The sequence below is a fragment of the Panthera onca genome, chromosome A3 (assembly GCF_046562875.1).
Source record: "Panthera onca isolate mPanOnc1 chromosome A3, mPanOnc1 haplotype 2, whole genome shotgun sequence".
NCBI lineage: Eukaryota > Metazoa > Chordata > Mammalia > Carnivora > Felidae > Panthera > Panthera onca.
The window spans coordinates 70,945,553-70,963,416 of record NC_138341.1 but is presented as its reverse complement, the minus strand read 5'-3'; the positions used below and the strand labels follow the sequence as shown (position 1 = coordinate 70,963,416).

The window sequence follows — 17,864 nt, the reverse complement described above, 5'->3', positions numbered from 1 at the left end:
ATAATTGCTACTATTGATTAATAATATTATTTGTCATGGAGTATAATACTTCAAGTTGAATTTGAAAATGCCCCTTATTTATGAATCCATACCCATCTTACCACCCACTCTCAGCCAAGTATCAGAATGTAGTATTAACTATAGTTTCTTCTGCCAAAATGGAGATACAAAATTCATCTATGTAGTCACTTGAAATTCTTAATAACTGTATCAGTTAGCTCCCAATTCTTGGCCAATTTTCTTCTTAATGAAGAACCTTTTTTTTTTTCTTGAGAAAGTAAATTGGAAAATGACGACACTAGGACAAAATTCAGATCTTCTAAATTTAAATGCAGTATTTTTTTAAAAACCTTGCCTCTTAACATATTATAGTGGAAAAGCAACAGTACTGCAGATACTTATTAATTAAGTGACCCTGGCAGAACCATTGCCTCTCTAAATCTGCTTCCCTGTCAGCAAAATGGTTATCATGAGCCCTGCCAGGGTTATGATGTTGATTAAATGAGACACTTTACATGAGGGCTCTGTGGAAATGTATACTTAAAATATAGCTGTTTTTACTAAGTTTCTGTCTAAAGCTTGAGGGAATTCATTCTTAGATGATCCACATGGAGAAAAAATCTTGCATTTTGTGAGAGAAAGGAATATTTAAAAGGCTATCACCAATTTCTGCGCAGAGAGATATTTGACACCCCATACAGACCAAAAACAAAAACAAAAACAAAAAAAACAAAAAAAATAAGAAAGAAACAAAAACTGGCGAAGAAGACCAGGTAAAGGAAACAGGTGCCTTTTCTAAGAGATATTCCTCAGAACCTCAGCTGAAAGGCAAGTGTCCTGATCCTGGCCCCCCACATGGTTCCTGTGCACCTAAGTAAGCCATTCTAACTCATGAAGAGGACAACACAATGGCTTAAGGGACCTGAAGACAATCTTTGCAAAAATATCTCCAGTTATGGTATGTTTAGGATCAATAAGCCTCTGGAAAAAGACAACAGGAGTATGAGGATTTTGAGATTCTTTTAATCTAAGGAATCTTAGAACTCAAAGTTGGAAATGATCTTAGTCCAATTAAAAATATGAATGACAAAAAACAATATAAAAAGCCATGCTCAACATTATTGTTAAGATCATAGCACATAAAATAACCAATTGTGTCTTTTACTAAGAATGAGGCACTGACAGCTGTCTATGAGGATAAACACCATCACTGGATGAATCAGAACTGGAACTCATGTCTCCTGGGTTCAAGTCTGTTTTTTCCACTTCATGTTGTCTTCTCCCTGAAATCTCTTCTAATTTTTTAAAATTTTATTTTATCATGGTAAGAACACTTAACATGAGATCTACCTGCTTAACGAATTTTTTTTTTTAACATTTACTCATTTTTGAGAGACAGAGCATGAGCAGGGGAGGGGCAGAAAGAGAGGAAGCCCAGAATCCGAAGCAGGCTCCAGGCTCTGAGCTGTCAACACAGAGCCAGATGCAGGGCTCGAGCCCACTGGCCATGAGATCATGACCCGGGTTAAAGTCAGACACTTAACTGAATGAGCCACCCAGGCACCCCTTAACAAATTTTTAAGTGTGCAGTACAGTATTGTTACTATAAGCACAATGTGCTACAGCTGTAGCACCTATTCATCTTGTACAACTCAACTTTATGCCCACTGATTAGCAACTCCCCAGTCCCTCTTTTGCCCAGCTTCTGGCAACCACCATACCCTTCCGATTCTATGAAGTTGACTATTTTAGATACTTCATATAAGTGGAGTATTTGTCGTCCTGTGACTGGCTTATTTAACTCAGCATAATGTCCTCAAGGTTCACCCATGATATAACATACCAAAAAAGGATGTTCTTCTTTGTTGAGGTTGAATAATATTCCCTTATATGCATGTAGTATATTTTCTTTATCCATTCAATGAAAATCACACTGAGATATCACCTTACACCTATTAGAATGGCTATTATCGAAAAGACAACAAATTTTGCCAAGGATGTAGGGAAAATGAAATCCTTGTACACCACTGGGAGGAATCCAAAATGGTGCAGGCATTGTGAAAAATAGATGGAAGTTCTTTAAAAGAAACACACACACACATACACACACACAACAAAGCAACAACAACAACAACAACAAAACTATCACACGATCCAGCAATGCCACTTTTTTGTATTTATCTGAAAAATCTAAAATCAGGATTTGGAAGAGATATTCGCACTCCCATGTTCATTAGAGCAGTCTTCAAAACAGCCAAGATGTGTAAACAACCTAAATGTCTAATTTTTTTTTAAACAAACATTTATTTGGAGCCTATTATAGTCTGGGCACTATCAAACCCATGGTCTCATTTATTCTCCACTGAGATATAACTGATATTTTCATTTTACAGACTGAGAAAACAATCTTAGTGAGGACAAATAGTTTAGTAAATTTATACGATGCTAGAAAGTGGCAGCGGCCAGATTTTCACATAGATATGCTTCTGTGAATTATCTTCACCAGATCAGGCTGCCTCAATTATTTTTACAGCGGTATGAATCTAAGTCAGTGAAGCTGCTGTCTTAAATACATTTGCCTTATCTCTTTTTGAACAATAAAAGACTTTATATTTTGTTAGAAGAAATATACATAGCAACTTAGTGAAAGGCAATTATGCAAGGAGCCCTTTATACAACATTAATATTAAAGGACAAGGTAACACAATGTAGATAAAATCCACTGTGTTGATGTTTTTATAAGATCATTTCATGTTGAGCATCAGATGATTGCTACACACACTTAAACTTTATGTTTTTTGCCTTTATGCTCAGAGGCTATTTGTTTGTAAAGAACAAGTTTTGTTTGTCTGCTTAAAGATTAACTGTTTCTAACAGTAGCTTGGATTTTTGGAACTAAACTGTAAATTTTCTGATGGTCCTGGCTTGGGTATCTTGCTCCTCCTCCCTTACCTCTATTCCCATTATCCCAATTACTATCCGGCCTTCCATGGTACCTGGCGCACAAATACAAAAACATGCACATACTATATATTTTCTGAAGCAATGGATGGACAATCAACAAAAATAAATAAATATATTAAAGTGGAGGGCAACCAAAAGTTACCCTCGAGTCTTGGATTACTTGGACCACGATTTATTAAAAACTTCTTCTAGAAATATTACCTGACCGTCTTATCTAAAATAGCATTGCAGTGATGCATGTTTTTGTCCAAAAAGCCAAAGTAAGAAAGAGGTGTAAGGTCGAAATGTCTCCTTCAGCACAATATTCATAGCCAAAAATGTTTTGGGTCACACGTATGAATTAATTACCAGAAAAGCTAAATTTTTCTTCAATGCTAAGTGAAGTATATTGCAAAAGGTTTTGCTAACTTTCTTGGTTGCTAGACAAAGGAGCAAAGGGATCGGTGTATCACTGCAACTTTCGTCCCTGAGAAAAACAAAAGAAAAACAAAACCCTCCTCAGCAGAATCAATGAAGTGACCAGTGGGGCATCAGTGAGGTGTCATCAGCCTCCCTTACAGCATTCATTGTTGTTACTACATGTTGGAAGCAAAATGCTATGCTCTGGTCCTTGCAATGATTTCATCTCCAAGAGATCAACCATTAAAGCATATGGTGGACCCTCTCAGTTGCTCTGGGCTATGGGCCACGAAGCCTTGATTCTAATTCCTCTTTGACTTTGATCAGAGATTTGGCTCCATTTTCCAGGGCACCTATGGTGTGCTTCAGTATCCTTATAAGGAAAATGTTAAACTCCCTCCAAAACTGACTGGTCCTCAGAGAAGTTAGTGTATGTACAGAAGTGCCTCAGAAAGAGAAATGTTATAAATTCAAGATATAATTATTATTCTTATATAACAGCACTGGGCTACTTCAATTATAAACCACCCTTTTAAAATCTGTTAACATTCCCTTCTGGGGAAGCCCTTTTGCCCTTTAATATTATAAGCTAATCATGACAGTATAATTTCCGGAGCTCATATTTGTGGGAGGAGAACGGCTGGCACTGGTAGGTTCAATTTTATGATGGCTTTCTCCTTCCTTTATCTCCGAAAACTACTGAGAGGCTCTAAGCTAATTTTTGAAAGTATGCAGAGGTTCCTAGGAAAGCCAAGAGTGGATATGGGAACCTGAGCACTGCGCTGACATCATTCTATGTTTGGCACAAATGGCACATTGCTAAAGAAATACTAACTGAACACACTGGTCTATTCTGAACTCTAGCCTGCTTTAAGTAGCATCCTTAATTATAAGCAGGCTTGTTTTTTTAATCATATATAGTCACACAGCTCTCTGTTTTTTAAAATAGAAATATAATTTTTTATGGAGGTGTTTTTCATCATTTATATTTTTAAGTATATGCAAAATAAAAATGGGATTCTGTGGTGATCTCAAAACCTGCTTCTTATATGCATTAAAAAAAAAAAGAAAAGAAAAGAAAACCTCATCATAATCTCTGCAACTGGGTCAGCTTGCACAAAGATGCTCAGGGTAGCCATAAGCGCTTTCAGCACCCTGCAATCCTTGTAAGTGACACCTCATAATAGTGCAAATGAAGCATGGCAAGATGAGAAAATGAAGAAGAATGAACCTGGATAGTCGACCCAGCAGTTTTCAAAACATAGAGAGGTTAGATTCAATTTTATTCCCTAAAATACACCACACATGATTTTTCTTTTATACATTCGAGCATATACGGTGCTTTCCCTATTAAGAAAAAAAAATGCTTATGATTCCAAGAAATTCTAATACAAAAAACAGGCTGGCTCATTTGTTCATCAACATATGTATGTTTTCAATAGTCTCAAGTTTTGAACTAAACCTCATTTACACCTGCCTTGATTTTTAGCTAGGAATTTACCCTATCGTCAGTCACCTTTGCTCTTCCCCTTCACCCTCATCTATTAGGCTCAAAGATTATTTCCTTGTGGGCCCTTAGTCTAATTAGCTGAATATTCGGACAGTTTATTGACCCAGCAAATTCAACATCACCTCTTTCTTATAGGTTTCTTTTAAGCCACCACCCTGCCTGCCCAGCTCTCAGCCCCTCTCCATCCCCCACCCCTGAGAGGCTTATTTCATCTTTAATGTTCCTTGATTGTTCTCTAGCTAGAGTTAATTCCCTCTCTTCAAGTAAGGAAAGGGATAAAGTATGAAAGATTCACACCAGCTTTTATTTGGTGGAGAATGGCTGCTGACAGGTAAGTTTGTTACTCTGATTTAAAAAAAAAAAAAAAAAAGAAGAAGAAGAAGAAATCAGAGAGCTTCATCCAAAAGTATGTGTAAAGAGGGTGGAGAGAGTTTCAAAAACAAACAAATATGACCATACAATATAACCTTCAAAGGAAAGAGAAAGTTCTCTGACCCAAAAGAATAATACCAACCACTGCCCCCCACTGCCTTTTATCCTGTCTCTTTTTCAATGATACATGCTCCTAGGTTTTCATTCACATACAGAGACAAGCAATGTATTCTGGAGGGAAAAAGAAAGAAAGAAAAAGAAAGAAAAAAAAATGTTTGTAAAGACCAGCAGACGGCGCCTGACTGGGGTAGCAGCTGCAGTGGTCTGGGAGAGGAGCGCCCCGCTCTGCGGCAGGGCCCCTAGACGTTCTCGTCTCCCCATTTCCCCAGGGCGCTCCCCGTTCAGCTGCCTCAGCCCTCGGGAGAGGCAGAGCCACAGTAAAGGAGAAGTTAATATGCACAGGAGATTTTTAGCCAAGTACTTCCCACTGGTACAATTAGGCACCCCATCCCCTCGAATACCCCCATCTGGCTCACCTCACCTACCCATGCTCTGTCTGCCCCTCCCACACCCCCACTGGTCTCCCTCCCATGGGACTCACCCAGTCGGTGCACAAAGGCAGGGCAGTGGGTGAGAACTGCACCAGGTAAAAGGAGCAACAAGGTCCGGGAATACTGTGAGCAAGTGGTGAGAGCAACAGAAACTCCTTACTGTTTCACAGGGATCTAGCCCCTTGGCTAGTCTCAGCTCAGAAGCCCAGGTGTGGGGCATCATCCTCTTTTCATCCTAGCCACTCTTAACTGGAGAAAATTCTTGAGAGGAACCGGGGGAAGGAAGGGAAGAGATTCCTAGGACCTACAGTGAGGTAGGTCTCTAAGCCACTCCTAAAGAGGAGTTGTCAAGAGGATTTGTTCTCTCTTCAGTGAGGTTAAGCTACAAGCTAACCAGAATTGTCCTCAGACAGGAAGCCTATCCCTGGGGAGGAGGGCCATCCAGGTATAAGCAACAGCTGTTCAGGGGAGAAGAATTCCCCGGGGAGAGGGGCAAAGGATCTAAAGCTGAATGAAGTCTGAAAGAGGAAGGGGCCCTGCAAGGAAAAGGGGGCAGGGGAAGGGATAGAAGTGTCCCCAACTTTTACCCTGTCTTTTCAAGTGGAAGACTTTACTTACACTGAGGGAGACTAAACGCTAGTAGTAGGAAAGCCTCCCCAAAACAGTTTGATGCTTTATTTATTGGCAGTTCAGGGAATCTGAAATAGGCACTTCTCTGAAGATGAGAGGAATCTGGCCTTATGTTCTCCGCCACTCTGGAGAAGAAACCTACCAACCAAGGCTTTTCTCCACACTCTGCTCTTTACAAAGGAAGCTGAGGTCAGGAGAATAACTTCACTCTACTCTAACTTCTCCTCCAGGCAGACCTCCTGGCTTAGACCAGCCAGCCTTGACCCACCAGCCCTCTCTGGGAAGCACTCAACTCTGAGGAAGAAGGCAGCAGGCCCTCCTTCATCCCAACAGCCTTCAAAGAGGATCCCCAGGGAGATGGGTTTGGGTAGCCAAACCTCTCCCTCCCTGTTTAAAAACAAAACAAACAAACAAACAACAACTCAGTCCAATCACCGAGAAAGAGAAGTGTGTATATGTGGGGATGGAGCAAAGGGGATGGTATTCAGAGGTCGTCTCCGAGCCTGGCAGGGGGCTGGCCGGCAGCGGGGAGGGTGCCTCGGTGACCATCCTACCTTCTCCAGTTAAGGGAAGAGGTGGATGCTAAAGCAATTGCATCCTGCTGAGCGAGTCCTGGGACCACAACCGCTTCACTGTCACTGCAGTCTGGGCACACTTTGAAGGAATGTGCGAGCTGGAACCTCTCCCTCCCCCAGGCCTGGGAAAATGGGCAGGAGGTGGGGCAGCACACACAGCACAGACAAAAGGTTCTGCAGAGCCCTCCTCTCTGTGGCGCTCAGGTCCCTCGGCTGAGCGCGACGCCCCATCCGGCCACACCGAGTGACCTTCTGGCTAGCAACGCCCCCTTCCCGCGGGGCCCAGGCGCCCGGCCAGGGACGGTCGTTAATAGGCGCCCACATCTCTCCTCCCGGCACCCCGACAAGAAGCGCCCCTCCCACCCCTCACCACAAACACCCGCGACGCCTTCCCCCAGCCCCTTTCTATTGTCTTCAAAGAGATAAGTGGCTCCCACCAAACACACCCAAATGCACCTCCCTTTCTCGCGCTCCCATTTCTCTGAGCCTTAGGGGCCAAGAAGCGAGCGCAGGGCTGGAAGGGAGGAGACAGGGAGTAACCCGCGAGAACTTGGCACCTCAGACCCACCGTGTCCGCCTCGCAAGGATGCCGGTGACCTGTAGATTGCAATAGGCACTGAATGATGCTTGCTGCTGCCATGGAAATGGTGGATGTGGTGCGCTCCCAAACTGGACGCCCCCCATGCCACTCCTAGGAGGCCGCTGAGGGTGAGCGGGACTATCCAGAGCAGGGCCAGGCGCCCCCCTGCGCCGCCGCCGCCGCCGCCGCCCCCGGGCGAGCCCAGCTCGGCGCCGCACCGGAGCATCCTCTGGTACATGGCGGGGCGCCCGCCGAGGGGCAACCGCCGCGGGAGACAAAGTTTGGGGCGCGGGGAGGGGCGAGGGCGCCGGAGAGCGGGCGGCTCCGGGTGGGCTGAGGGGCCGGCCGCCTCACCGCGCCAGGGCACCCATCCTCTCCCTCCTTCGGACAGTCTTCTCGGGGTCCTGGAGTCCGCCGTGCCGTGCGCCCCAAAGAATCCGAAACATAGCCGAGGCGAATGCAGCTGATGGGGGGGCTTGTCCGGGAAGGCGGCCCCGGGGAGCAGCGAGCGTGGAGCGAGCGGCTGCTCCCAGATTTCCAGGGCTCCAGGTTCTCGAGAGATACTCCCAAAGAGTTTCGGGCGAGAGTGCGTGCCGGGGGGTGGGGAGCGGGGAAATTGTTTAAAGCTCCTCCCGGAGGGTCCTCACTTCTACATGACAGCCATCCACCGCGATTCCACTAGGTAAATCCATTTAGCATCGTGTGTGGGGACTGGGGAGGCTACTTCGCCGGCCCGACCTCCTTTCAAGGGAGAAGCAGACCCCATGGAATCGAGGCGCCCCTTCCCTCCATCCAGCCCCGGCCGGCTCGCCCGATCGCGCCAGCCTCCCCCGGGCAGCGCGCGGAGCAGCGGCGCGCATCGCCTGCTCCCGAGGCAATCCCCGCGTCCGCCGCCTCCTGACACTTACGCCCGGCGAGGGGTTCAGAGGCAAGAGTGCACCTTATGGAGGAAGCGGGGGATCGAACGGGGGAAAGGGAGCCGAGCAAAAGAGGAAGCAGACGAAGGAGTGGGGCGGGGGTGGGGGGGGGGGAGAGAAGAAAAGAAAAAGAAAAAAGAAAAAAGAAAAGAAAAGAAAAACCACACACGCTGGCGAAGCGAGGGGCTCTATGCAAATCTGCAGTCTCCAAACAGCAAATCACTGAAGCTCGGATGCAATGCAGAGGACGAGCCTATGTAACGAGGGAGGCTGGTCTAGCTTCCCACAAAAATCTCCCTGCTTTGCCTCTCTCGTGCATTCTCCACACATCAAAGGGACACGTGTACTGCGATGCGGGGAACACCTAAAAAGCAACTCTCCCTCCTCTGCCAGGTGATCCCTCCGTCTGAATTACAACGGCAAATGGCACCCTTCCCCTACCCCTATGGTTTAGATGTAACCAGTGTCTTGAGACCTCTTAAAAGGGAAAGAATTCGGCTCTTTTTATTGGACCAAACTTGTTCTGCCAGGTGTTCAAACCCAATCTTCTAAACATGGCTTGACACCATCTACTCAAGCATCAGTTTTGGTGATCTGTTAATTACACCTATCACTCATAACAAAGAGTCCTCGATCCCACTACAATACCATATCTCATATAAGGCAGTGGAAATGCAGGGAACCAAAACACAGGAAGAGGAGGGAAAAAAAAAAAAAAGTGACTCCGGCAGCCAAGGGAGAGACAGAAAAAGAAAGAATGAAAGAGAGGAAGAAGGAGACAGGTGGTAAAGAGGAGGAAAGCAGAGGAGAGAAATAGTGTGAATGAGATTGCTTGTACTCCAAGACCCCCTACAGAAGCCTAGCTGTGATGATCTTTTGTAAGGGTGGAGTTCCGCCTTTCTCTCATGCTTTCTCATAAGGAAAATAGCACTAGGAAATAAAAATTCCTAAATCTAGTGCCTCCAAGGAAGAGAAGATGTTTATACCCTCTTGGTGAAATGCAGCATCTTTAACTGAAAGCTGCATGTCCTGGATGGGAGACCAGCAAAGCCAACATGCACCTAAAAGTAAAAATCTAGGACAGCAAGTGGAGTTGGCAAGGAGGACCACAGTCAGTGGAGGCTAGCAGACAGGATTTAGGACTATGACTAAAATACTCCCCTGGTTTCCAAAAGATGACAAAAACCATGACATGTCTAGTGGCTGAACATTTTGTCTTTATTCCTACTTAAAAACAAAGGAAAACAACTCTGAAAAAGCACTACTTCTCACTGGCTCCTCACTATGTAATCCCTTAAATCAACAAATACAAAGTCATGTATCAGGAAGATAAAAAAAAAAAATGCTAGGAGGATTTGATTCAAATCAGCCATTCACAGAAGTGGCCATTTAGACTTGTATATTGCATCCTAGTTCCTAGGGTCCACCCTGGGATTCTGGTGGTCACTGTGTAACCACAGTCCAGGGACCAACAAATCAAATCTGTAGCAATCCAGCATCTCACATTCCTGTCAAGTTTATGTGATTCTAACTAAAAATAATAATAATGATTCTTCAGTAGTTCACTAACTGAAACGGCTTAGCCATGCTAGAGAATATGCTTTTATCTTCTTAAATACACCATGTCTCCCAACTTCCCACAGCTGCTCAAAGAGCAACAGAACCCAAATTCAGCACCTTCCACTGTGTTCTGTTCCCACCCGTACCCCCAGGCCATTTCCTCTTCATTTTGTTATTTTTCAGCATGTGTATTTTAATTCATTAGCCAAGGGTTGTGAATATTCATTTTTAATACATCAAGTAAGCTTCAAAAGGAAAAGAAGAGGAAAACCATCCTGACAGTATGGAGTTAAGACTCCTGGTAATACTTTGATGGAGACATCTCACAGCGTCAGTATGGACAGAGTACTGGATTAGGACGTAGGAAACCTGTGCTGCATTCTTGGCCCTGCCATTTACCGGTTATGTCACATTAGTCACTTGGCCTCTCCCTGAGGCTCCATAGCTTCCTTTATAAAATAGTCATGTTCCTATCTTTCCTAACAATCCCACAGGGCAGGAAGGCTATAACGCAATATTTAATGTGAGAGTACTTTAAAATATATCATATGCTCCCCACAATTAAGGCGTTATGTCTCTCCTCCCATATAGGTCTAACATATTTGAGCTGATTAGTCTGCATAGTTCATTCATTTCCCTTCCTCTATTGGAAACATAGAGTACTGTGTGCTCATATGCTCATATGTGGTGTAGATCTGTCTTTCCCTCTCCATCCAGATGGGAGATTCCTGAAGGGGAGAGGAGTCAAGTCTTCATCTGTACTCCCGTGAGTGCTGAGCATATGTGAAATATAAATTAGCCTCTTGGTGCATACAGTCAATTCTTATTATACATCGTACTTATGGTCTATAAAGTCACTACAGACACTGAATTAGGGAATACTGAACCGTTGCTCCTAGGGCTTAGGTTCCTACAAGCCTCGGTCACAGCATTTTCATCAACCAATCAATACATAACCTCATTTTATGTGTTTTTTTTTTCTGTTTAAAGACATCTTATTTAATATATTTGGTGTCTCATTAACACTGAACTCAGCGTCAACATCACTAGAATTCAAACCTGAATAAAGTTTATCTAACGTACCTACTTTCTTTGAAAGGAATATGACAGCCTTCTTAAGCTTAGGAACATTAGATAGCACTTCAGCACTATGTTCAAGGGCCATTTTGAACAGCAAAATCACCAAAACCAAAACAAACAAAAAACACAAAAATGTGAAAAACATGGCACTAAATAGAACACAGAAAGAGTACTCGTTTATAGTATAAGAGCTAAAACGAGAAGGCAGAGTGTTGCCTTGTTTGACCTCAGCTGGAAGCTGGGTGTTAGGGACTCAAATTTTTTGCCACCCTGTGCATGTCTGTTAATGACCACCATAGTGCCACTATTATTGATTCGGGGGTTACAAATTTTAGTAAAGATGTGAATTCATATCTGAGATTAATGAGGATTTACTGAGTTTGTTATTCTCTTAAAAAATAGAGAAGGATGGAGCTGGGACTTTGGACAGTGATTTATATAAATTAAAGCCATAGGAGTAGAGTAAGTAAAGAATTCTGATGAACCTTCCCAAGAGCATTACATGAAGAAGAGGGTCTCCTTCCTGTCTCACATTGTCTCCGGCCTAGGGAGATAAAGGTAGGGTTAGGGAAAGGATAAGCCAGAAATCTCAGTTTTACGGGAGTCTCAAGAGCTAAAGAGGAAATATTTACAGCTGCCTTGAAAGAAGAAACTGTAGCTGCAGTTTTCAGGCAGATGTCTAGGGCACCTTCGCGATACCTGGGAGGATTGGGGTGGATGCTGTCATAGTGATGCTGCAGTACTCCTTACAAATGGTCATAATTTGGTGGAATAAGGGGCCATTCTCTGCCCAGAGAATGGTGGAAAGTCTTGTGAACAAACTTTTGCCCAATCTGACTGGTGCTTATTCATTCTGTCTCTTCAGCTGGTCAGTCCTTGTGGTTGGAACTGCATTATTTAAAGGAAACTGAGGCAGCCTCTAACAAATTGTTGTCAGGTGAGTTTAGAATTGGTTGGAGGAGACATGGTGCTTGGCTGCTTATAATTTACTCTTAAATATTTCAGCATAAACAGTGTAATATAAATGTGTGTTAGTGTTCTGTGTCCCAGGAGAGTCAGCTGCCTTCATCGGGAATTTATGCTCCAATGTCTCAACCAGAATTATAGAAGCCAGAGGTGGCTTCTAGAAGCCTTGGCTATCATCATCTCCAAGCATGATATGGCATTGCTCATTAATTACAATGTATGTTGAAAAAAAAGGTTATAATTTGCAAAATAAATGACTTGTCAACTGGCATAATGGAGGTTAGGAATGGGTTCTCTTTGGTAAAGTTATTAACAGTCAAGATCAGTGGATTGGCCAAAATATTTTATAGACATGCTTTGCTTCCACTTGAACAGAGTATGTGAATCTAAGAGGCCTTTCATCCTTTACCATAAGGAATGGTGCCATAATAATAGTACTAAGAACTAACACATTTGTAACTGGCACAAGTCTGAGAGATGTAAATGTATTTGTTCATTTAATCATCACAAACCCATATGAAGTGGGTGCTATTTTTGATCCTTAACAGACCTTAGTCACCTAATTCTGACAGATGATGAGCTGGTTCCTGCCATATTAGCAAAATACTGCCATATTTGCACAACTTTTTTTTGCAAGACATTTTTCATGTACCGAACAGAACCAAGAGCTGGAACTTCATCAAGCTTCCAGAACAGGCTATAAGATTTTGTGTCTACTTATTAATAAATGTCTGCTTTTGTAGCAGAAGTGGGTTTGCATTTGCATTCACTATGGCCTGCACTTTTGGGAACTCTTGAAAGAGTGGTTAACCCTACCCTGCCTCTAACAACGGTGGTTACTGGGATTTACGAAAAGAACCTAATAGCTGTGCATGGAAGATTGTCCTAGACCCATTCACAGCTAATAATGTATAATGAACAAGAAATCAGGTAGCCTAACTTGGACAATGGTGTTAAGAAATGGGAGATGGGGGGGGAGGTGGTGCCTGGGTGACTGAGTTGGTTAAGCATCCAACTTGGCCTCAGGTCATGATCTCATGGTTCTCAGTTCTCAGGAGTTTGAGCCCTGCTTCAGGTGAGCTCTATCCCCACTTGGGCAGGAGCTCAAGCCCTACTCTGGGCTCTCCACTGATGCTGACAGTGCAGAGACTGCATGGGATTCTCTGTCTCTCCCTGTCTCTCTGCCCCTGACTCACTTGTGAGCTCTCGCTCTCTCTCTCTCTCTCTCTCTCTCTCTCAAAAATAAATAAATAATGTAAAAAGTAGAATATCTTTAAAAAAAAGAAAGAAATGGGAGATGGGTTTGAAAACTGAGGGGGTGGAAACAAAGGAAATGGAGGGAAAGAGGAGAATGAGTGGAAAGCGGATTGTGCAGAGAAATGGAAAAGGACAGGTCATTTCAAATTATTTTTTCATTTTCCAAAAATCAACCCTTCTGTCTCAAGGAACAGGATGGTTGTCAGGCAGACACTTTCAACCTTTTCGTGTTTTCCTTAAACTTAATTGGAAATTCCTACAGCTCAGTATTAAGCTATTTAAACAGAAAAGTAGACACTAAAAGCAGCAGAGTAGAAGTATATTAAAACCCACAGGCAGCACCAATCTTTTAAAAATTAAAAATGAAGAGGGTGTCAGTCGTGCATTTTGCATTTCTACTAATGCCAGCACAATCAAAAGACAAGCAGACCCCACATCCATCTGCAGGCATTTCTGAGTTGGGACCCAGAGTGCAGAAAGAGGTAAAAATTCAAAAGACGGTGTCCTCTGTGAAGCTACAGAGACAAGTCTCTGACCCCGTTACCTTTCTGGGTTAGTGCAGGTCCCTTATGGGCATTCTGAGAAAGGATCTGAATAAGAGAGCAGGAGCATTGAGAGTAAAGTAAAACCAAATCAACCAACTAACTAACCAAACAATGAAACCATTAAAAAAAAATTCTGGGGCTGAAAGCATTCCTGGAGATATTGTAGGGCAATCTCTTCTTTATTCAGATGATAAACTTGAGGCCCACAGATAAAATAATCTTACTGAAAAGTCAGATTTATTTAGGAAGTGTTTTCTTATCTGGAAGCATACTTTCATCTCCCACCACATATAGATCTAGATTGGCAAATTCAGTCAGTGTAGCTATTACCTAGAACTTCCATATTGGAAGTTGGGTTCCAACACAATACTTCCTTCACTCAAATTCAATTAAAGCCTAGATGTGCAGTTTGTTTTGTGAAGCATGATTAGATTTATTCAATCAAGGTTAGTTGTATTTAGGACTGAAGTATTTTACCATCTGTATCTTTTCTCTTGCTCTATTTAATAAAAATTTCACTTACGACATCCTACCTAAAATTTATTGCCTAAGCACCCAGGTGGGGTTATAGAAGTCTCACTGCAATAGCGTACTTCAGTGTTGTGGGTATTGCTTAAGCATAAACCAATCATATGTCATCTTTCAATCATTGTCATCATAATTGTTTATACAGTTATTTCAACCAACTTGTGTTGCTGACACACTCTTCCAAAGGTTTATACTATGTGGTTTGAATATATTCGTAATGCAGTAGACCACGTGGCTTGAATGCCAGACTGAGTCTGAATCCATTGTTATTATTCATGTGACAGTGGGTTTAATGGACCCTTGCCCCAGTTTCCTCATCTGTAAAATGATTATAACACTGTGTGTAATGGAATTGGAACAGTTTCTAAAATATATTAAGCACTAAATGAAAGTTACTGTCATTTATTCATATGTACAGGTTTTAGATAGGTGCTACAAACATAATGATAATGAGCTGTAAGTGATTTTTAATTTAGCCCTATTTTAAACTCTTCCCTATTCAGTCTACAGTCCAGTTTGGCCACCTCCCCAGTAATTTCTTAGTTTAGTCTCTATTTCTCTGTGGTGCTCAAACTTTAGAGTGTGGAAAATACTAGGAGGACTTGTTACATCATAGATTGCTTTGCTTCTGATTCCCTTGATATATAGAGGTTCTGAAAATTTGCATTTTTAACAAGTTTCTAGGTAATGCTCACATTGCAGGCCCAGGGGAACCAGATTTTCAGAACCACTGCTCCATCTAAATGTCAAAGTCTCTGCCAGAGATTTTATTAACCAACACAGGGCAAGCTTTCTAATTAAGCTCCTTACAATAACCTCACATTTTAGCAGTGTACTCAGCATAGACAATAGGGCTGTTCCCAGATCTCTTCTTTAAAGGATTCTTTAAAGACTTCAAGGTGTTTGCTATATAACCCCACATGTCACCATCTCACACCTTTCCTTTACCCTGCTCAGAAAATAAAAAAATAAAAATGAATTTAAAAGTTCTTTTCCTTCCCATCTCTTGTACTTGAACCCTTCTTCAGTTAGCCTTCCCAGTGGCTAGAAGCAGGAACTCAGACACTGCACTAGGGTTCAGTTCTGACTCTATCAACTTATTAGCCATGCAGCCTTATACAGCTTATTTAAACTCAGTTTTCATGTTTTTAAAAGAGCTGGAAAATTGTTGAGTTGTTGTGAAAATTAAATGAATTGACAGATGTAAAGTACTTAGGATAGTGTCTGGCATATAGTATATATGTATCAGCATTTACTTATTTTTCAGTTTTATTTACTTCCCTACTTAATTTATTGAAAGGGTTATTCTTTCCACCTCTTTCATGACATGGGGAAATAAATGAAAATTTATGAGAACGTTTCCATATAAAACCTAACACTGGCCATCCAAGAGTCTGTACCATAAAACAAACAAAAACACAACAAAAATACAAGTCCGTTTCAGGTCCTGTCTTATCAGGCCTCCACTCTGAGCAGCATCAGCTACAGGAAAGATCAATGATCCAAAGTGACAACCTGCAAGCTGTCTGCCCACACTCACCAGCAGTCTCTCCTGCAGATCCATCACTGCAGGAGATAGAAGCATAGGATTGTTGAGAATGGAGCTAAACTTGGCAGGACAACTACAAGGCAAGTTAGGATGACATAAAAACTGAAACATAGGGGCACCTGGGTGGCTCAGTCAGTTAAGTGTCTGACTCTTGATTTCGGCTCAGGTCATGATCTCATGGTTCATGGGTTCAAGCCATGCATCTGGCTCTGTGCTGTCCAGAGCCTGCTTAGGATTCTGTCTCCCTCCCCCGCTTGCTCTCCATCTCTCTCTCTCAAAATAAATAAAAATAAACTTAAAAAAAAGAAGCTGACACATAATTTGCAAGTTCCTTAGTAAATATAGATATTCAAATCTGGAACTGGACATCATACACATACCATAAATTCGATTTTCTGAATGTCCAAGCACTTAGAACATAAACTGATTTGACCTATCTTTATGAATATATGTTCTGGAACATATATTGCCATTTGGGTGTACAGAAAGGTATTTAATCATGAAATCTGAATTGAATCTCTAAATAGGTTTTTCTGGGATCTATAATCTAATCCCTTTTCAATTCACAAAAAATATATTAGATTACACATTTTGTCAAGAGTGATCTTTTGATGTCAGTATTATAGTTATTATGACTATCTTGCTACAAATACCTGTTTTCCAGGTAAAGTCAAAGTTCTTTAGCATGGCATATTAAGCCCCTCAAAATCTGCCTCCATACTACCTCTATTGTCTTACATTTATCACAGCTTCTGTCCCTTCCCCCACAAACAGCTTTGCCCCCAGCCACACAAACTTCTCTCTTCTCTAAGCACACTGCACACTTTTTCACTTCTTTTTTTTTTTAATTTCTTTTTAACGTTTATTTATTTTTGAGACAGAGAGAGAGCATGAATGAGGGAGGGTCAGAGAGAGGGAGACACAGAATCTGAAACAGGCTCCAGGCTCTGAGCTGTAAGCACAGAGCCCAGTGCAGGGCTGGAACTCAGGGAGTGCAGGATCATGACCTGAGCCGAAGTCTGACGTCTAACCGACTGAGCCACCCAGGCGCCCCAACTTTTTCACTTCTTTGCCACTGCCCATGCTTTTTCCTCGGTTAAAAAAAAAAATCTTTTCTCCTTCTTCTCTCCAAATCTCATTCATTCTTCTACTAATTTTTAATACATATATCTCTGTTGGAACTTTCTCTGAACTTTGTGATATTTGCTACTTTCTCAAGTATAGACTATCACAAATACCTTTAAAAAAATACCTAGGATATATAACATAGTATATCCACATTATTACCGTGCTGAACGAATAAAGTATCAGAGTAACTGGTTAAGTCTATCCCCATGTTTAGGAGTTTAACCAAAAACCAACAGACAAAGGAAACAAATCATCTTCAATTTATCCTTACAGGGTTTTGGTTAGTTCTTTTATTGCCTAAAATATATAAGAAATTTAGGCTGAACTCTGGTTTGAATGCTAAATAAATTGGCTTTGAAGAATAAGGGAATTCGTTGTCATATTTTCCTACTCATGCTATAAACAGATGTCTTTCTTTCTTACACTATGTAAAAGGAAAAAGAAAAAAAAAAAAAAAATACCACCAAGCCAAGATTCTGGCTGCCAGGCTGAATTGCAGAGCAAACATTTGTAGGCAACTTATAAATCCTTGAAAATAGGATTTTATAATGGAAATACTGGCACCATTTTAACTATAACCATTCAAATAACATCACTATAGCAGAACTTATAATCTAATATACTTGTTCTGGGATGGATGAGAGATTAAGTTATAGGTGTCAGAAAAACTTTCAGTGGCTCCATTCAAACTGCATGATCATTCCAGAGTTGAAATCTCTTGGAATATTTATTTCAAAATGAGTATTATATGCT

The 17,864-nt window shown here is 42.0% G+C and overlaps 1 protein-coding gene across 24 annotated transcripts in view; it reads right to left on the bottom strand.

Annotated features, from left to right (window-relative positions):
* The window catches only part of NRXN1 (neurexin 1), a 1,127,584-nt gene that overhangs the window by 416,002 nt on the left and 693,718 nt on the right, over nt 1-17,864 (bottom strand). For 2 of the 24 annotated variants that reach the window (XM_078444466.2, XM_078444467.2), the window contains exon 1: nt 7,570-8,914. The exons of 20 other annotated variants lie outside the window; for them this stretch is intronic. In XM_078444466.2, the coding sequence (XP_078300592.1) occupies nt 7,570-7,819 (250 nt within the window). In that variant the 5' untranslated portion in view covers nt 7,820-8,914. Of the gene's footprint in view, nt 1-7,569; nt 8,918-17,864 lie in introns of those variants that run through there. 2 more of the 24 variants (XM_078444465.2, XM_078444464.2) reach the window with 2 other exon arrangements.